At 45.8% G+C, this 21,436-nt stretch overlaps 3 protein-coding genes across 11 annotated transcripts in view; all 3 read right to left on the bottom strand.

The window, feature by feature from the left end:
* Positions 1-1,254, bottom strand: part of LOC106593245 (fibrillin-1) — a 165,071-nt gene extending 163,817 nt beyond the window's left edge. For 2 of the 5 annotated variants that reach the window (XM_045708837.1, XM_045708838.1), the window contains exons 1-2: positions 922-1,251; positions 243-635 (exon numbers count right to left, since the gene is read on the bottom strand). In XM_045708837.1, coding sequence (XP_045564793.1) covers positions 243-496 — 254 coding nt within the window. In that variant the 5' untranslated portion in view covers positions 497-635; positions 922-1,251. Of the gene's footprint in view, positions 1-242; positions 636-921 lie in introns of all 5 variants that reach the window. The other 3 variants (XM_045708841.1, XM_045708839.1, XM_045708840.1) reach the window with 3 other exon arrangements.
* A 10,370-nt stretch (positions 1,255-11,624) lies between these two features.
* Positions 11,625-13,175, bottom strand: LOC106587775 (E3 ubiquitin-protein ligase TRIM39-like; the record flags this gene model as incomplete). Its single annotated transcript, XM_014176419.2, is given in 2 exon segments — positions 11,625-12,727; positions 12,729-13,175. Coding segments are annotated over 2 exon segments (573 nt in total), but the record flags the coding sequence as incomplete, so codon positions are not given.
* A 4,567-nt stretch (positions 13,176-17,742) lies between these two features.
* The window catches only part of LOC106596910 (selenocysteine insertion sequence-binding protein 2-like), a 31,823-nt gene continuing 28,129 nt past the window's right edge, over positions 17,743-21,436 (bottom strand). For all 5 annotated transcript variants that reach the window (XM_045709098.1, XM_045709099.1, XM_045709100.1 and 2 more), the window contains exons 18-19: positions 21,136-21,355; positions 17,743-21,037 (exon numbers count right to left, since the gene is read on the bottom strand). In XM_045709098.1, coding sequence (XP_045565054.1) covers positions 20,430-21,037; positions 21,136-21,355 — 828 coding nt within the window. In that variant the 3' untranslated portion in view covers positions 17,743-20,429. The remainder of the gene's footprint in view (positions 21,038-21,135; positions 21,356-21,436) is intronic.

The raw sequence follows: 21,436 nt of genomic DNA, 5'->3' as shown, positions 1-21,436 counted from the left end.
AGTCTCAGATTCTTATTGAACATGCATTAGTGAGGGAGAATGAGGACAACATGCATGACACTGTGACAGGTTAACTAACTACAGAAGACATATGTTTAAAAACGTATGGACGATAATGATGTAGTAATGACAGACAATTAGTAACAACTTCATTAGACTATGCCTACAAGGTGTAAATTAAGGTAAGGTGCTGGTGACTGTCTCATAAGGGATAAGTGATAATAGATAGAGTCATTGCCTACCCTTTGAGGACGTCTGTCCCTCCTCCCCTCCGCTTGGCCCGGCTGGCTCTGGGTTGGGTCGGAGTCTGCCTGACCGGCTCGCTGTCTACAGTTAATAACGGCAAAGACACCAGCTCTCCTTCGGTAAGTCTAGCTTCTCCTCCGGTTCCCCCAGCCTGCCCAGCCTGCTCAGCCTCAGCCCCGCCAGGCTCCGTCCACAGCGACAGGACCGCCACCAGACCCACCGCGAGCCTCACCAGCCGCCCCCGACACATTGCTACAGGCCTGGTGATCTTCTCACGAGTTCACAATAACTCCACTTTTTGGTAAAAAAAAAAAACGGTTGTCTTTTCGGTTTTAAGTCGCGTTTCTCCTAAATCCAACCGGGGCTCAGGGAAATAGTCCCGAGTCAAGCTGCAAAAAAAAGATCAGATTGTTTTTCAGAAACAAGCAGAGAAATGTGCAGCGCAGAAGATGCTGCAATTTGGAAAGAAATAACTGGGCTATGATAGTTTTCTATAGACACTACGACTGTCTGCACGGAATGCATCTCTGCCAGATGTTGAGGTTACAGACGAACTATCTAACAATCATTTGTATAAATAATACAAATAGTCCAATAAGAACATAAGTGGTACTTCAAGTTTGTTTTAATTAAAATCAAAAAGCATTGTGCAATTGCGCAGGAGAAAATGCCTACCTTCTCTCCACAGCTGGAGACAGTCGTCAAAGCAGACCAGGCGCAGTACCCCACGTACTTGCTGTTCCAGAATAAACGACTTCAAGAAAAGGAGAAGAATAATGGAAATTCAAATTGTCAATAGTCTAGCATTGTGTTTTTTCTTTATTAATCCAACACATCCGATATGATCAGGATGTCTTGATTCTGTATGGCGTGATCAGAGGCGTTGAGACATTCTACAGTATATGTGGAGAGAGGCGTTGAGACATTCTACAGTAGCCGTGGAGAAGATAAGTCTTCTACCCTCTCCTTCTCTCCTGCTCTCTTTCTCTCACTGTCTCTCACACAGCCAAACTCACTCACTCCCCATCCCTGCCCTCCTCAACTTTCCCCAAAAGGTTTTTGTCCTCTCGCGATACATACATTCCAGTCAAACTAGGGTCCACTACTGTTACAGTTACAAACACACAGTTCATGTTATAGCGCCATAGCAAAAGAAAAACGACAGAGGGTGAGACATTTCATACAGCATTAGGACTTAGATGTTTGTTAGAATAATGTAAAGAGTAAAGACACCTACTTTGTTTTCAGCAGGTAAGATAGGCCCATGATATTTATAGCACAGTGTAACCAGGACAAGCCAAATCTCACCACACATACCTTACATTTTGCATAATTACCATTTATGTTACATAGTCTGTCCACAAGCTTTACACAGTGTAAATGTAATGACAATATTGAGTAAAAACACAGAAGACAGTTTTTACAAACAGTGTGGAGGTGGAAGATGGTCATGTAAGGACACCTGTTGTGTCTTAGAGCAGGTTGAAAACCATTTGGAACTGATTGGAATCGTTTGGAACTGATTGGAATCGTTTGGAACTGATTGGAACCGTTTGGAACTGTTCAGAATGAACAGGACCTTTTGGAATGTGTTCTGAGACTCCACCACTCAGAGGTGATATCACTATGCTCTTTAATTAAACATCTCAACAACCCAGCCCACACGTCTCTTTCCCTCTCTCTCTCTGTCCCTCTCTCTCTCTCTCTGTCCCTCTCTCTCTCTCTGTCCCTCTCTCTCTCTCTGTCCCTCTCTCTCTCTCTCTGTCCCTCTCTCTCTCCTTCTCTGGAACGAAGTGTATCAGGGAAGGTCAGAGCCTTGTGTGTGTGTGTGTGTGTGTGTGTGTGTGTGTGTGTGTGTGTGTGTGTGTGTGTGTGTGTGTGTGTGTGTGTGTGTGTGTGTGTGTGTGTGTGTGTGTGTGTGTGTGTGTGTGTGTGTGTGTGTGTGTGTGTGTGTGCCCGTGCGTGCTTGCGAGCGTCTGTGTTCTGGAGGAGAGAGGGATGCTGATCCAGTCTCTGGTGGTTGTGGCATTAAAACTAATCATACACAGACTCAGTGTTCTGGAGATGTTGGGAAATTAGACCAGAGAGCAGAGCATGCCAGGGACACCACTTCCTCCTGTAATCTATCCCTCCCTCTCTCCTTCACTCCCTCTCTTCCACCGTCACTCCCTCTCTCCTTCACTCCCTCTCTTCCACCGTCACTCCCTCTCTCCCTCCCTCCCACTCTCCCGCTCTTGATCCCAACCTCCCTACCACCATCCCTTGTTCCCTCTGTCCCTTGTTCCCAGATGCCCTCTATCTATCCCTTCCTCCAAACTCTCCCTCCTTCCCATATGCCCTCTATCTATCCCTTCCTCCAAACTCTCCCTCCTTCCCATAGGCCCTCTATCTATCCTTTCCTCCAAACTCTCCCTCCTTCCCATAGGCCCTCTATCTATCCTTTCCTCCAAACTCTCCCTCCTTCCCACAGGCCCTCTATCTATCCTTTCCTCCAAACTCTCCCTCCTTCCCATAGGCCCTCTATCTATCCTTTCCTCCAAACTCTCCCTCCTTCCCATAGGCCCTCTATCTATCCTTTCCTCCAAACTCTCCCTCCTTCCCATAGGCCCTCTATCTATCCTTTCCTCCAAACTCTCCCTCCTTCCCACAGGCCCTCTATCTATCCTTTCCTCCAAACTCTCCCTCCTTCCCATAGGCCCTCTATCTATCCTTTCCTCCAAACTCTCCCTCCTTCCCATAGGCCCTCTATCTATCCCTTCCTCCAAACTCTCCCTCCTTCCCATAGGCCCTCTATCTATCCTTTCCTCCAAACTCTCCCTCCTTCCCATAGGCCCTCTATCTATCCTTTCCTCCAAACTCTCCCTCCTTCCCATAGGCCCTCTATCTATCTTTCTAGAGGAGAGTGGCCCATGCTACGTTTCTAAACATGGGAATGGGTTGTTATGAAAGTGTGTAAGAGAGAACCACAGCCGGGTGGAGTTGGAGGTGGAGTTGGAGTAGAGGGCTCATTCAGGCAGCAGAGTAGAGATCTCCTGTAGTGTATCTGAGTGAGGGGTTGTGGTGGGTGGGGGAGCAGGGGAAGTGGTATGAGGGGACGAGAAAAGAGGAGCCATGGAGAGCTGCTCTCAGATGAAGAGAACAGCTGGTGAGCACACAGGTCTGCCATAGAGCACACACACACCACCCATCTCTCACCCTGTCCAGACACTGTAATCCTACCATCTCTCACCCAGTCCAGTCACTGTAATCCTACCATCTCTCACCCAGTCCAGGCACTGTAATCCTACCATCTCTCACCCTGTCCAGGCACTGTAATCCTACCATCTCTCACCCAGTCCAGGCACTGTAATCCTACCATCTCTCACCCTGTCCAGACACTGTAATCCTACCATCTCTCACCCAGTCCAGTCACTGTAATCCTACCATCTCTCACCCAGTCCAGGCACTGTAATCCTACCATCTCTCACCCAGTCCAGGCACTGTAATCCTACCATCTCTCACCCAGTCCAGTCACTGTAATCCTACCATCTCTCACCCTGTCCAGGCACTGTAATCCTACCATCTCTCACCCAGTCCAGGCACTGTAATCCTACCATCTCTCACCCAGTCCAGGCACTGTAATCCTACCATCTCTCACCCAGTCCAGGCACTGTAATCCTACCATCTCTCACCCAGTCCAGGCACTGTAATCCTACCATCTCTCACCCAGTCCAGGCACTGTAATCCTACCATCTCTCACCCAGTCCAGGCACAGTAATCCTACCATCTCTCACCCTGTCCAGACACTGTAATCCTACCATCTCTCACCCAGTCCAGGCACAGTAATCCTACCATCTCTCACCCAGTCCAGGCACTGTAATCTTACCATCTCTCACCCAGTCCAGACACTGTAATCCTACCATCTCTCACCCAGTCCAGGCACTGTAATCCTACCATCTCTCACCCAGTCCAGGCACTGTAATCCTACCATCTCTCACCCAGTCCAGGCACTGTAATCCTACCATCTCTCACCCAGTCCAGGCACTGTAATCCTACCATCTCTCACCCAGTCCAGGCACTGTAATCCTACCATCTCTCACCCAGTCCAGGCACTGTAATCCTACCATCTCTCACCCAGTCCAGTCACAGTAATCCTACCATCTCTCACCCTGTCCAGTCACTGTAATCCTACCATCTCTCACCCAGTCCAGGCACTGTAATCCTACCATCTCTCACCCAGTCCAGGCACTGTAATCCTACCATCTCTCACCCAGTCCAGTCACTGTAATCCTACCATCTCTCACCCTGTCCAGACACTGTAATCCTACCATCTCTCACCCAGTCCAGTCACTGTAATCCTACCATCTCTCACCCAGTCCAGGCACTGTAATCCTACCATCTCTCACCCTGTCCAGACACTGTAATCCTACCATCTCTCACCCAGTCCAGTCACTGTAATCCTACCATCTCTCACCCTGTCCAGGCACTGTAATCCTACCATCTCTCACCCAGTCCAGGCACTGTAATCCTACCATCTCTCACCCAGTCCAGGCACTGTAATCCTACCATCTCTCACCCAGTCCAGGCACTGTAATCCTACCATCTCTCACCCAGTCCAGGCACTGTAATCCTACCATCTCTCACCCAGTCCAGGCACTGTAATCCTACCATCTCTCACCCAGTCCAGGCACAGTAATCCTACCATCTCTCACCCAGTCCAGACACTGTAATCCTACCATCTCTCGCCCAGTCCAGGCACTGTAATCCTACCATCTCTCACCCAGTCCAGGCACTGTAATCATACCATCTCTCACCCAGTCCAGGCACTGTAATCCTACCATCTCTCACCCAGTCCAGGCACTGTAATCCTACCATCTCTCACCCAGTCCAGGCACTGTAATCCTACCATCTCTCACCCAGTCCAGGCACTGTAATCCTACCATCTCTCACCCAGTCCAGGCACTGTAATCCTACCATCTCTCACCCAGTCCAGGCACTGTAAACCTACCATCTCTCACCCAGTCCAGGCACTGTAATGCTACCATCTCTCACCCAGTCCAGGCACTGTAATCCTACCATCTCTCACCCAGTCCAGGCACTGTAATGCTACCATCTCTCACCCAGTCCAGGCACTGTAATCCTACCATCTCTCACCCAGTCCAGGCACTGTAATCCTACCATCTCTCACCCAGTCCAGGCACTGTAATCCTACCCACCACTCGGCCCAGCCTCTGCTTATTAGCTCAGTATAGTTCAGACAGGCCTTCCATCACAAGGAGAAGAGACAATAGGTTTCACTCCAGAAAGTTGTCCTCTCCCCTTCACGACGCTGAGACGAGATGAGCAACAGCACCACCTAGTTTCTGCCAGTGTTGCTTTTACATACAGTCTAAACATTTAGCTATGATCTCAAATCGATCATTATTAATATGTGGCAATAGTGTGTCAAAAGTTTGTTTTCATCATCTGGTGAGGACTACAGTAGAGTGAACAACAACAACATGGAGGCAGCATATTCCTGGAATAAAACACAGCCCTGGACTCTAATTTCTTACGGGAACCCCAACGATTATCATCCTGCAGTGTAATGTAGTGTGTGTCCTACATCATTAGTGCAGCTCTGAGCTCTCGGCCAACACACAGCCATCTGTACTGAATGACTGCAAAGGATATGAATACAAAAGTGACATCTTTCATAAACACATACAGACTTCAGTGGGTCAATGAGTTATTTACTTGGTTACAGTCAGGTTCCCCAACTCACCCTCCGACACTTAACTAACCTCTCTCTCTCTCTCTCTCTCTCTCTCTCTCTCTCTCTCTCTCTCTCTCTCTCTCTCTCTCTCTCTCTCTCTCTCTCTCTCTCCTCTCTCTCTCTCTCTCTCTCTCTCCCCACACACACACACACACACACACACTAGGGAGTGATCAGTATTTATGCTCCAGACAGAAGTCGCTTCAGTTAGGCATTCTCACACTGTGTGTTGTCTTTGGCAGTACTGGCCTCGCTTCATTTCTTTATGTCTTCTGCTGCAGAGCCAGAGAGAGACAATATTAATGTGAAATATGTCTAAAAAATGAGACGAAGCAGAGATGGTTCTATTCCCTGTACAATCCAGATGATTGTAAATTGTTCAGAGTTCAGAGTTTATTCTGTTGTCATGAGAAAAATAATGGAATTCTGAATACTTTCCTCCATTCTTATAGTTTGGCCTCAACCTTGTAGTGTGTGTGTGTTTTTGTGTGTGTGATCTGACCATCTTAGGCGTGGAAAACGTCCTCTCTGACTTTACCCCAGTGACACACCAAAAATATCCGCTACACACAGACACACACACACACACACACACACACACTAAATACTTTATTTGAATTCACCAATCAAATTTACAAAAAAATTATCCAAACATTTCAAAGGTCCCTGTATGCATGGCAGTCCAGGTCTCCTTCACCAAACAGCTAGGCTGCCCACGACAGCTGAAACAGAGCGGTACCTAGCCAACTGGTCTCCTTCTCCAAACAGATAGGCTGCCCACGACAGCTGAAACAGAGCGTTACCTAGCCAACTGGTCTCCTTCTCCAAACAGATAGGCTGCCCACGACAGCTGAAACAGAGCGGTACCTAGCCAACTGGTCTCCTTCTCCAAACAGATAGGCTGCCCACGACAGCTGAAACAGAGCGTTACCTAGCCAACTGGTCTCCTTCTCCAAACAGATAGGCTGCCCACGACAGCTGAAACAGAGCGTTACCTAGCCAACTGGTCTCCTTCTCCAAACAGATAGGCTGCCCACGACAGCTGAAACAGAGCGTTACCTAGCCAACTGGTCTCCTTCTCCAAACAGATAGGCTGCCCACGACAGCTGAAACAGAGCGGTACCTAGCCAACTGGTCTCCTTCTCCAAACAGATAGGCTGCCTACGACAGCTGAAACAGAGCGTTATCTAGCCAACTGGTCTCCTTCTCCAAACAGATAGGCTGCCCACGACAGCTGAAACAGAGCGGTACCTAGCCAACTGGTCTCCTTCTCCAAACAGATAGGCTGCCCACGACAGCTGAAACAGAGCGTTACCTAGCCAACTGGTCTCCTTCTCCAAACAGCTAGGCTGCCCACGACAGCTGAAACAGAGCGGTACCTAGCCAACTGGTCTCCTTCTCCAAACAGATAGGCTGCCCACGACAGCTGAAACAGAGCGGTACCTAGCCAACTGGTCTCCTTCTCCAAACAGCTAGGCTGCCCACGACAGCTGAAACAGAGCGTTACCTAGCCAACTGGTCTCCTTCTTCAAACAGATAGGCTGCCCACGACAGCTGAAACAGAGCGTTATCTAGCCAACTGGTCTCCTTCTCCAAACAGCTAGGCTGCCCACGACAGCTGAAACAGAGCGGTACCTAGCCAACTGGTCTCCTTCATCAAACAGCTAGGCTGCCCACGACAGCTGAAACAGAGCGTTATCTAGCCAACTGCTTTGTCCTAGTTTTTGTCAGGCCCGCAATCTGGAGGCCACACACTGCAAGCCTGTGTACATGGCCAAGACTGCCAAATATCAGAGCAACCAGCTTGCCCGTCCACCCAGGCTGTCCCACCGTGTCACGAGGGGCTGGGATTTAAGCAGCTTCTCAGTAAAGGCCTGCTCCATGTAGCCGTCCAATGAGCAGCCCACTTCCAAAATGAGCTCCTCCCCCTGGCTTCTCCCACAACAACAATATCTGGCGTATTTGTAACACAGGAAAACACATCATCATCAACATCAAACCAGCTTCCCCTTCCACAAGAATGTGTATGCGTGTGTGCTGGCTATCAGGCCAACAAGGCAGTCATGTCTAGCAATGTACCAATCCTTATGAACAGCAGCCGTTCACAACATGGGCAATTGACTCCATTACATTTGACTCAGGTATAACACAAAATGGCTCATGGTTTGCAGGGTACCAGAGTGTTACAGTAGATTATATTTTGTTGGTAGAACTTGCAGCCTCGCCTTAACAGTAAAGGTGAGAAAGTCCTGCATTTTGGTACATGGAATGGGAGACAGAGTGGTCAGTAGCTGGGAGACAGAGAGGTCAGTAGCTGGGAGACAGAGTGGTCAGTAGCTGGGAGACAGAGAGGTCAGTAGCTGGGAGACAGAGAGGTCAGTAGCTGGGAGACAGAGAGGTCAGTAGCTGGGCGACAGAGTGGTCAGTAGCTGGGAGACAGAGTGTTGCAGTAGCTGGGAGACAGAGTGGTCAGTAGCTGGGAGACAGAGAGGTCAGTAGCTGGGAGACAGAGTGGTCAGTAGCTGGGAGACAGAGAGGTCAGTAGCTGGGAGACAGAGAGGTCAGTAGCTGGGAGACAGAGAGGTCAGTAGCTGGGAGACAGAGTGGTCAGTAGCTGGGAGACAGAGAGGTCAGTAGCTGGGAGACAGAGAGGTCAGTAGCTGGGAGACAGAGAGGTCAGTAGCTGGGAGACAGTGTGGTCAGTAGCTGGGCGACAGAGTGGTCAGTAGCTGGGAGACAGAGTGTTGCAGTAGCTGGGAGACAGAGTGGTCAGTAGCTGGGAGACAGAGAGGTCAGTAGCTGGGAGACAGAGAGGTCAGTAGCTGGGAGACAGAGTGGTCAGTAGCTGGGAGACAGAGAGGTCAGTAGCTGGGAGACAGAGAGGTCAGTAGCTGGGAGACAGAGTGGTCAGTAGCTGGGAGACAGAGAGGTCAGTAGCTGGGAGACAGAGAGGTCAGTAGCTGGGAGACAGAGAGGTCAGTAGCTGGGAGACATAGAGGTCAGTAGCTCCATCCGTCTGATACCAAGGAGTGTTGTCCTGGATGTAGGATGAGATGTTTCATCATGGTGACAGAAGTCTCCACAACATCACCTCGTGTCCAGCTGAGCTCCACTCCAGTCCTGTTGCACAGGTCATTGAGGTCCGGCCAGTCTGCCAGTGGAACCTTCCACCTCCTTCCACCACCACCTGTGTGTGTATGTGTGTGTGTGTGTGTGTGTGTGTGTGTGTGTGTGTGTGTGTGTGTGTGTGTGTGTGTGTGTGTGTGTGCTCTGTGAACAAGTAGTAACAGAAATGAGAAGGCCCAAGAGAGAAGAAATAGCATCATTTAGCCAAAGAACTAGGGAATGAGAGAAGAATGGAGAAAGAATTGTTATTTGAAGTTTACCTCCAGAAATATTTGTCTTCCACCCACTCTGTCTGTCTGCCCCTCGATCTGGCTCGGGAAGCTCCCACCCACTCATCTCTCTCTCACACACACACACACACACACACACACACACACACACACACCAAAATATTTCACAGGAAGTTCCTAAAGCCTTGCAGCAGATAAAGTGGAGTGGATAACTGAACCCTAAAAAACGTCTGGTACACTCTACTCTTCTTTCTTTCTTTCTTTCTTTCTTTCTTTCTTTCTTTCTTTCTTTCTTTCTTTCTTTCTTTCTTTCTTTCTTTCTTTCTTTCTTTCTTTCTTTCTTTCTTTCTTTCTTTCTTTCTCTCTCTCTCTCTCTCTCTCTCTCTCTCTCTCTCTCTCTCTCTCTCTCTCGCCTCTCCCCTCGCTTTCTTCCCTTTCTATCTCATCCTCTCCCTGTCTCTCTCTCACACAGAAAACGTATCTGTAGTGAAGATGGTTAGTGTTGTATTTTCAGCTGCCTGCAGGCATTAGGCTTCTCACTGGAACTCCCAAAATGATCACTGTGAAAACCCCTCAACTCCCTGCTTCCCTAAACACCACACCCTCTGTCCAATAGAGTCAGGAGCTCTGTCATGAAGAAGAACAGCAGTTGTACCTGTGCGTGTGTGTCTGCAAGCATGTGCATGTGTGTATGCGTGTGTGTGTGTTGAGCCATGTTCACGGTGGCATCAGGGATCAAGGGTCAGAGTGTGACCTCACATGTTAACTCACATGGCACTCGTGCAGTAGGACCCTGTCAGAGAGGATGACATCACCACTCTAGGTCATTGTTGTTCTTGGTGAGTCGTGTTGGGCGAAGTCTCAATGACTCAGAAAGAGAGAAAGAGAGGGAGGAAAGATGAAGGAGAGAGAGAGAAAGAGAGAGAGAGTATGAGAGATAGAGAACTCGGTCTGAAGAGAAGGATAGAGGCAGAGTGTTAGCGACAGATAGCTGGGAGGGGCCGGTTCCAGATTTTTCCGGTCTATGAGTGACATGGTGTTTGGAGTTGGCAGATGGACAGACATTCCTCCTCATTAGTAAGAAGACAGATTGCTCTAGTGGTGAATCATTATTACACTCCTTCTGGGGAGTTCCCCCAGAGCTGGTCAACATGTATGTGTTTCTGGTAAAAATCTGTTCAATGATGCTTTATTGGTATGAATGGAATACTGTCAGTGTCAGTATAGTGGAGGTGAGAATAGAGTCAAGCGCAGGACACCGAACTGAGTAAAATAACGTCATTTACTCTAGAAAACTCAAAATCCACACAGGGATAAACAATCTTGACAATACACAACTACCACGACGAACAAGAAAACAATAACGCACAAAACATGATGAGAACCAGAGGGTTAAATAGGGAAATAATCATAACGAGATGGGAACCAGGTGTGAACAATCAAGACATAAAAAATGGACAAAGAAACATGGATCGGTGGTAGCTAGAAAGCCGGTGACGATGACCGCCGAACGAACAAGGAGAGGCACCAACTTCGACGGAAGTCGTGACAAATACATGCAGTTGGTACTTATTGCCAATGCAGAAACCTCTGCCCTCTCTCTGTCTCTGAGAGACAACACCCTAAATGCTCATCCTGATTCAGTTCAAATCAGAATCAGTTCATGAATCAGTTCATATCAGAGCCAATTCATATCAAAATCTGTTCATATCTCAATCAGTTCATATCTGAATCAGAGAGATGAGATGTTTACTGCTGTGGGAAACTTGTTTTCCCCAAAGTCCTCAGCATCACACTCTCCCTGATCATCTTTGTCCTTACTCTGTCGTTCCATGACCCCATTCTGACACAACTCTGCTATGGCTGATTAATGTGTGGGACCCTCCAGACCTCCAGACCTCCAGGCCCCCAGACCTCCAGGCCCCCAGACCTTCAGACCTCCAGGCCCCCAGACCTCCAGGCCCCCAGACCTTCAGGCCCCCAGACCTTCAGACCTCCAGGCCCCCAGACCTCCAGGCCCCCAGACCTTCAGGCCCCCAGACCTTCAGGCCTCCAGGCCCCCAGACCTCCAGGCCCCCAGACCTTCAGACCTCCAGGCCCCCAGAAGAGAACCAGAACAGAACACCAATCAGTCAACAACAGACTTTGACCACACTGGCATCACCCTCTCAATGCACACACACTCAGACAAACACACACACACGCACACACACGCAAAACAGACACACACACACGCACACACACACACACACACACACACACACGCAAACAGACACACACACACACAGTTAGATCATCCATCATCTTTACTAAAACCATAAAACATTTCACTGCATGTATGAAATACAGAAAACCAGCTGTTGTTGCTTTATTGTCAATTGTTGTTTAAATTCCTAAAAGAAATCAAAGCACCAACTAGATGGTGGTGATGAGTTTTTACTGCGACAAAATAACATCTCTACCATGTCATCATCATTAAAATGTTATACTTGGTGAGTAAAGCTTTGTATAAACTCTCCCCACAATATAATGTTTACACAGAGAGTATAGACAACATATCTGGGTCAGTCATATAAAGGACAGTACATACATAGACTATATGACAAATCAATGTCCCCTGAATATCCTCCAACTACAGAGAAGACTTCAACCTGCATCCCAGAGTTTTATGAAGCAGACACAGAGCCTTCAACACATCATGATCTATGGAGCGTTTCTATTATCACACATGTTGATCAAACAGGATTAGCAGACAGATGTGGTGCAGACACCAGCCACTAGAGGGAGGTACAGCACTGGTGTGTGATTATAGAATCACATCAACAACACCAGAACAAAACACACTGAACTTCCTCAGGAAACACTAAACATCAGAAGTCCCTCCTGTACGTCCTGTTCCCTTCCATACTGACCTACAGATGGGTTCAACAGTCAACACTGATTAATATACAAGAGCTACTCCTCCTGATATAGACTGCATATATAACACTCTTACTAAACAAACCAACAGACCATTTATGTCCATTGCTGTCTAACCAAGCAATACAGCGGACATACTATCTCATTAATTATACAAAAGTAAAACAAATATTTGGTATGTTAATGTTATTACTTGCAAATTATGACATTATCTACAAAAAACGAATACATTATCTGCAGATTTTTTAAATATTACACAAGGAAATATGATCTAATATTACCGGTATCTGGTGGCTATTACATTAGAATTTATGCTAACATTATTTCAATGTTTGGTATAAACCAGTCAGTCAGTGACATCTACAGGAGTGATGACCAGTGGGGATGAGTTTCTACCAGTGTAATTATTACCAGGGCTGAAGAATGGATAGAGTTTCTCAGTGAAGGTACAGCCAGTGAAAGAGTAGGTATGGAGACCTGGCCTCTATATTGTAGAAGGAGACCTGACCCTCCTCATAATGCACAAACACCCCCACCTTCTGGGGCTTCTCTTTCAGGTAGAGGGGGACAGGGGGGACAGCACCAGCCCAGTAGTCTCCATTCCTCAGCATCACAGTCCAGTATCCATCCTCAGGGTTCAGGTAAATCGTCCCTTTTCTGTTGATGGACTCTCTGGCCACTCCTAAAGACCAGCCAGTCTTCTCCTTCACCTGCACCTCATGGTAGAATCCCCCTGAGGAGAAGCCCTCCTTTCCCAGGACACAGACAGAGATATCAAACCTCTCTGGGTTGTCAGGGAGATGCTGCCATATGTCTCCACATCTAACTTGTTTCCTGTCTTCAGACAGGATGAGTTTAGGATGTGCTGTATCAGGATCTAGAGTCACATCTACTGTGGAGAGAAACACACACTTTATTAGAATTACAAAATATCACTGGATATATAACATAAGTCTGGGGAACTACATTTTACTGTATAATACATTATTCTCTGACATATGGCTATTTTTGCAATTGGTCATGACATGTAGACTAATGTAATGGACTAGATCACTTTGTGGCAGACACAGGGCTGTTCATTAAAATGACTAACTGTAGAGTAACACACTGACCATACACACACAGGGCTGTTCATTAAAATGACTAACTGTAGAGTAACACACACTGACCATACACACACAGGGCTGTTCATTAAAATGACTAACTGTAGAGTAACACACACTGACCATACACACACAGGGCTGTTCATTAAAATGACTAACTGTAGAGTAACACACACTGACCATACACACACAGGGCTGTTCATTAAAATGACTAACTGTAGAGTAACACACACTGACCATACACACACAGGGCTGTTCATTAAAATGACTAACTGTAGAGTAACACACACTGACCATACACACACAGGGCTGTTCATTAAAATGACTAACTGTAGAGTAACACACACTGACCATACACACACAGGGCTGTTCATTAAAATGACTAACTGTAGAGTAACACACACTGACCATACACACACAGGGCTGTTCATTAAAATGACTAACTGTAGAGTAACACACACTGACCATACACACACAGGGCTGTTCATTAAAATGACTAACTGTAGAGTAACACACACTGACCAGAATACTGTCTGATTGTTCTGATTGGTCTAAAGTACAACAAACAATAAGTAGCTCACACTTCTTGAAGGGTGTTTATACCACCTTTAGGAAACCAGTCATAACATCATTATGCTGCAATATCATTCATAACAAACTTCACAACTTCTTCGCTAACTATCATTCATAAGTAGTTTTGTTTTCAAATCCCCTTGAACACATGTTTTTATCCATTGTAGAAGTTTGTATTTTACTGTCTCAGTACCCAACCCCCTGACACACTAGTCAAGCAACAAGCTGGGAGCAGCACAGCCTCAGAGCATTACCCTTGTAGGCTAGAGGTTAAATGCTTTGCTTAAGACAACAATGGGAGTACTTTAGCTAGATGTGCTTGCCTGGTGCAATGAAAATAATGGAATAGTTCCAAAAGTGTAAACCCTGTCCATCTCACAGGCTCAAGCCAAGACTTCAAGTATTATTTTAATCCAGGTCTGGATGGGACCGAGCAATTGATAGCATTGTAACATGATAAGCAACCTTGCTTGAGACCTGAAGTCACCAAGCTGGTAGCCTAGGGGTTGAGAGTGGTGGGCCAGTAACTGAAAGGTCACTGATTTGAGCTGACTGGGTGTAAAATTTGTCGATGTGCCCTTGAGCAAGGTACTTAACCCTAATTGCTCCTGTAAATCACTCTGGATAAGAGCATCTGCTAACTTTAAGCTAATGACTACATGCTCAGCTGACTAAAATATATATGCTTTATCTCAGGAGCCTGGCTTGCAACATTACTTTAGCTTGTTGCAGTCTGACCAAGCTTTTATCATCCCTCTCACCTTGGGTCAGGAGGCTTGATGTTATTCTAGGGTTGCTACATTGACTTGTCACTTCATAGATGGACAGGTGGGAGCAGGAGACTCCACTCTCTCCTGCTTGACACTACACAACAAATAAGATACTATAGTTCATATATTTATATTCATTCATTCATTTGTTTTACTTTGACCTTTATTGTAACATATTACAATGTTTTCTATATTTACATGTTGTTATTGGTTATGGGTTGTTGCTCCAATTCTGTGCCTTTTGAGATGTGTAATTTAGTGGAAGAAAAACGTTTGATTTCACCAAATTCTAACATTCTGTCATAAAGAGCACATGTTCAACTTCATAAAAACACGTTTTCCCATCTCAAGAGGTTATTATTATTATTATTATTATTATACCTTTATTTCAACAAAGAACACAGACAGAGACCAAGGTCTCTTTTACAGCTGGGCCCTGCCTATACATGTTTACACATACAGTTTAGGTACAATGATTAAGAAACTACACAAGACAAACAAAACGATCACAGATAACACAAAAAAATACAGCAGCAGATTATTACATTTACAGGTTATTCCTCTAACAGCACAAGAACTTGCATTACCCGAAACAGTTACAAGCAATACAAAAATAAAAATCGTCCAATAAATGTTAAAAATGGGCAAGGGGGACAAGAGTTAAATAACAAAATTACTATAGTAAGTGCCTATTAATTTCCAAATAAAGTAACAGAATTTCCTACTTCAATCAGCCATAAATCCCCTCGTGATATGGGCAATGGAAGCGTGTTGTGTTTATCTATGGGTAATGTTCGACCCGCTCAGTTTCCCACAACACCAGCAAATGGCCAAAAAGAGTACAACCAGCACACCTGCTTTTACAATAAGATTTGACTATTAGATGTTCAATGTTTCTTTAAAATATTAAAATGAGAGTTCAGTTCACTTAACAGGTTTAACTTAAAATGAGGAACACTTTCTTTTTAACTTAAAATTAATCATTAATCACATGAAATATATAATAATGTTCAGAATGAGTGTCAAAGCAACAGAATAACTAGGGCTTTACAATGATGGAGAAAACCTGGATACATGTTGGGGTTCATAGGGTCAAATCTTCTTGGAAGTCACAGAGGGTGCACGGAGGGACATGTCAAAATGATGAATTCTGGCACTTTAGCAAGTCTTAATTCATATACATTTTTGTTTGATTAATTGAATTCTGAATGTAATCTATATTAAAGGGCACTTCATTGAATGTAACAGGCTTTTAACATTCAATATTGGTGCAGAATTTCTACTTAAAATATCAAAGGGACGCAGAAGGCAATCATTTTGTGGAACGACCCATATCGTTGGTATTTGGGAGAGTGAACGTTATTGTGTAGTGTGTAATGTGTTGTAGAGTCTTTAGTGTCATTAAACTGAGCCTTGGTTAGTGTTTATCCCTCAGACAGCCTCTCTCTGACTCACCTCCTGCTCAGGACTCCAGGATCTCCCTCAGACAGCCTCTCTCTCTGACTCACCTCCTGCTCAGGACTCCAGGATCTCCCTCAGACAGCCTCTCTCTCTGACTCACCTCCTGCTCAGGACTCCAGGATCTCCCTCAGACAGCCTCTCTCTCTGACTCACCTCCTGCTCAGGACTCCAGGATCTCCCTCAGGCTCCAATGAGTATAACACGTCTCTCCAGGAGACAAATGTCTCACTCAGAAAGTGTCTCTCTCAGAAAGGCTAACCAGTGAACACAAACACAAGCTTGTGGGAGGACACTAATCAATATGATACAGTCAGCAGAAGCCTGAACTTGTGATAGTTACTGATACTTTTATATAAACAGATAAAAGTAAGAAAACATTATATTCTGTAGGCTACTCCAGAATACAGATGTACTTGACTAACAGCTACAGTTGATACACACTAAAACTGTATCAGAAGAAACATAGAAATATGATATATAATTGGTCAGAACTACACTGGAAGTCCACTTCTTGGTTGTACAGCATGGTAGCTATTTTGATGTTTTAACATACGGACAATAAGTTAAATAATAAGACATAAATGCCGTTTTTTCCCCCCTCGAGACACTACATGTTTGGATGAAAGTTTTATCCTCTAGGCCTACCTGTTGTCTCTGACTTACTGAGCTTAGTTGGGTTCACAAATAACAACCCAATATATCACCAACACCAAAGGTTTGTATAACTAAACCAAGATAGACCACAGCCTGTCATTTCCAATGAGAACAAATTAGTCATAGTGGGCAGAACAAGCAGGGAAGTGGGCAGAGCCAAGCACGCGCTAGTGATATCTTATTGGCGCATTCTAGCAGACATCTGCATATTTCAGTTAGGGAACGCCTCCTCTGTGAAGTACACATGTGCAATAACTCAATTCACCTTTGCACTCCTTCTAAATAGCACAATCTTAAAAAACGTTGCAAAGGGTAAAGTCTACAAAACTTTGTCCACTCATTATAGATTCTAGTTTTGGGAACAGAAAACTGTAGAGATCAAAGGTTTCATCGATGAGAAAATGCACAGAATGTCAGACAAAATCCATCTCGTTCCATCTCCCACCAGTGGGCTTACTCTCATCCCTATATTTTGTAGTGAGTGGAAACACCAACAGGCTGCTTCACATTTATACATCCAGTGATATATCGGTCTCATTGCTCTATCCGTGCCAATGCAGTAAGTAAGCAGGGAGGCATGTTGGATTCAGGCGGCCATATTGGATTAGCAATCAACCAAAGTTTAGGGTGTCAAACTAAATTACTGGAGAGACGTGTGTCTGCTGGTTTATTATTTCCTTTAAATTTGTGTCCAATTAAGACCTAGACAACCAGCTGAGGGGAGTTCCTAACTAATCAATGAGTTACCTTAATTGATCAATCAGTAGAAGGGAGGTGTAAAATTCCGCAGACACCAAACCCTCGAGGACTGGAGTTTGACACGTGCTTTAGGCCCATACTTCTAGTCACACAAAGATCCCTATCAAACATATAGGATATTTACATGCAACAAATAGACAAGACAATATAAAAGACAGGAGTGTATGTAGTTTACTTAAACATTTTAATGACATTATTAATCAGTCCAGATGGAGAAGAGAACAGTAACGTTATGAGAAAAGCCTCTACATGTTGCTAGTGCTGTACAGTCAGAAAGAGAGACTTAGAACACACTGGGAAAATAAAAGCTACTTCATTCAACCATTTTGTTATGACATGAGTTACCAGAAGGTGGTTACAAGTATTATGGTATTTACATAGTGCAAAGGACACACTGGTTGTCATGGCTCCAAAACACACTGATGAGAGTTAGAGAAACCTGCACACAGCCAGAGTACATTTTAGTACTAGACACACCCTCGTTATCACCTGTATCAGGGAACTAATGAATAAAATCCTCATAGAAAACATGGTCTGTTTTCAATTGACAGATTTTTTTTCTCAATTACATTTTTGTCAGTTGAATTTCAATTCACTTCCTGAATTGAAAATGAATTGACCCAACGCCTGACTGTGTCTATTTAATACACAACTCCCTCTCCCATCCCTCCTTCCTTCATATTGCATATGACCCAGCATGCCACTCCTATACATGGCCTCCTCCTCCATCTAATAACACATAACTTGATTTCTATATCATTTACCATCAAATTACATGATCAACTTATTCAGATTTTTTCTATCAAATGGCTTTAAGAAAAAGGTGATTGGGGTGTTTAATACACTGTAGTTCAAACATTTTATTTACATGGTTCTAACTGGTGAGGTGGATAATTACTTCATGAATATTCAGAGGCTCCTGTGGAGTCTCCCCCCTTTGACCCCTGTGTTACCAGTGAGTCACATGTCCTGGGTCAGGTTGGACTACCTGTCAGCTTCAAACCCAAATAGTCTCTGATAATAGCTAGTTACAGTACATTTACCTGTCCACCCCAACAAACACGCACACACACGCTAACACCGGTCAATGGACTGGGACCTAAACCAAATGAAACCAGCGGGATATAGTAAAACACAGAAGTCAGCTAGCAACAACAAAAAACTATCCACTCAGAAAACAACCCCAAACAGATTAACACTTGTCAATATTATCATCAATATTACAGGTTAAAAGAGTCTCAGAAACAGCTGTACAGGTTATGTACATCATACATTTGTTCTAGTTTCAGTTACTGTTAGTATGTCATGTGACATGTCATATCATTCATGTTTTCCAGGGACACGCCATTACTTTTTAACATGCCATTTTCACATTAGTAGACATTGGTTTGGTCCTGGAGATAATGACTATGAGGTTAAAAAGTGGTGAGATGTCCCTTTAAAATCACACCCACTGAAAATAATCCATGATTACTGTGATGGTTGACCAATGTCAGAAAAACATCATGTAGGTTTGCAAATTACAGCAACTTTACCAAAATTCCAAGGTTGGAGGATTACGTATTTTCTGCTTATTCCCAACAGATTCTGGGAACCTTCCAACCGGGATTCCTGGAAAAGCTGGGAATTTTGTAACCCTAACAAGGTTTTAGATTGGATACACAGGCTGTCTCCCAAAACCAAATCAGGGTGATGCTGCAGATAGAACCACCATGAATAGACCTGATGTGATTCCTCTACATGTCAGAGAGGCATGGCTGTTCTACACAATAAGATTTTCTATCTGAACAATGCAGCCCAGGTGATGGGCGTAAACTAACCTCAGGTTGCAGGTAGTCCTAAAGCCAATAGGAAACAAATACACAAGCAACCGACCAATAAGTATCCTACGCAAGCTCCTCCCTCCAAGAGCATGTTATGACGACACAGTGGGGGAATAAACAAGGCCGACAGGTCAGAACAGAATGAAGTTGTATTGTATTGAGATAAAGCTGTAGCAACACAGTGGGGGAACATATGAGGAGGCAGATGAAGGTAATAAACATGGGAAGGATGACAACGATGTAACATAAGTCTTTTGATGATGGGACGGAGACACGCACACTTCCAGCTGTAAACTCTCAGCAACCTTCTGCTTGGACTGAACCAGCAGGCCTTCACTATGAATAACCCAGGGATGACAGAGGGAGGGTGGCTCTCTGAAAGGAGGGAGACTTCTCTTCTAGTTAGTCTTTATAGTCAGCAGTCTCACTGACAGTTGTATCATCTCCATGGCTCTGCGTCATACAGGCAGACAGAGGGGAAGCCTCTCCTCACAGCCTCTTCCTATCCTGGGGAAACCTGGAGTGGTGGGAAGGGAACCAGGGCTTCCCTTAGCCAGACCAGACCAGTCGATGCCAGACCGACCAGACCAGTTTAGGTGAGGCAGTTGTTTCAGGTCCACATCAGCGAGAGGAGGATGAGAGGAACAGAGCAGTCTATCAATCAGAGAGACCAGGAGAGATACTGCTGTCTGTAGTTTGAAGGTTGGTCTGTGTGTGTGACTGCGTATGTGTGTGTGTGTGTGTGTGTGTGTGTGTGTGTGTGTGTGTGTGTGTGTGTGTGTGTGTATGGTCTGATTCCTGAGATAATGTCTGAAGTCCAAAGTTACAGACAGAGAGGAGAGGAGAGTTGCTGGTTCAACTGTGAGAGAGAGGGGGGGGGTGAGAGTGTGTGATAGAGGTGAAAGAGTGCAGGTTAGGGGAACAGGTGTGGGGGGGGAGCGAGGAAGACAAGTGATGGAGTGTACACAGAGCGAACTTAGCGAGAAACAAAAAAGAGAAAGAGGGAAAGAGAGGGATGAATGAGGTCTAAATCAGCCAGTGATATTATTGGCCTCCATCTTCTCCAGCCCAGTCTCTGTGACATCAGCAGAATCCAACTCCTCTTCCTCCTCACTCTGTACTCCCTCCTCCTTCTCTTCCTCCTCCTCCTCCTCCTCCTCTGTGCTGTCCTGGCTCTTCCCCAACTGAAGGTTCTCCAGTGTCTTAGACACCCAGGACTCAATACGGCTGATGACCGCAGGCACCTCCACAGAGATGGGCTCTGGTGTGTACTCTTCCTCCTCTTCCTCCTCTTCCTCTGCCTCCTCCAGCATACCGGGGACCAGGGTGGAGGTGGTGGAGGTGATGGAGGAGTTGAGGAGGTCCCTGCAGCTCCCATCCAAACTGCCTGTCTCCGTGCTCTGCTGGGAGGCCAGCTCCAACCGGTCGTCTGCCCGGCCCTCCTCTCTCTCCCCCGGGCCTGAGCCTGGAGCAGGGACAGCTGCTCTGAGCTGGAGGGTAGTGGAGTAAGGGCTGCGGTTGGTGGTGGAGGGGGGCTGGTTGTCTCTCTGGAACCCAGAGGAAGCAGCAGGATGGCTGGGTTTAGCCTCCACAGGCTCCAGCCCATCTGACGACTCCACCATACTCCTCCAGTTTGTCTCTGAGGAGAGACATTTCAGATTATATTCACATGTAAAGAGAGAGACCTCTATGATCTCAGAGATGGGTCAGAGTCAGGGTTAAAGGTGGAGATCTTACCGTACTCCTTCTCGTTGACCTCAGAGATGGGTTCAGAGATGACGGAGCAGAAGGAGATGGCGGAGGCAGCGGAGGGGTTCCTGGAGTGGCCCATGTGGTGGGTGACCTTCTTGACGTTCTTCAGCGCCTCCTCAGCCTGCTCCTGCTCCAGCGCTGACACCATGTCCTTGTAGGACTTACGAGCATCCTCCGTCAGAGACACTAACCGGTTAAACAGACCCTAGAGGAGGGTGGAGAGGGAGGGGTGGAGGACGGGGAGAGGGGAAGAGAGAGAGAAAGACATAACATCAAGACTTTACAC

This window comes from Salmo salar, chromosome ssa26, assembly GCF_905237065.1.
Source record: "Salmo salar chromosome ssa26, Ssal_v3.1, whole genome shotgun sequence".
NCBI classification, from domain to species: Eukaryota; Metazoa; Chordata; class Actinopteri; order Salmoniformes; family Salmonidae; genus Salmo; species Salmo salar.
The sequence above is the reverse complement of the archived record's forward strand: the minus strand, read 5'-3'. Positions and strand labels throughout refer to the sequence as shown.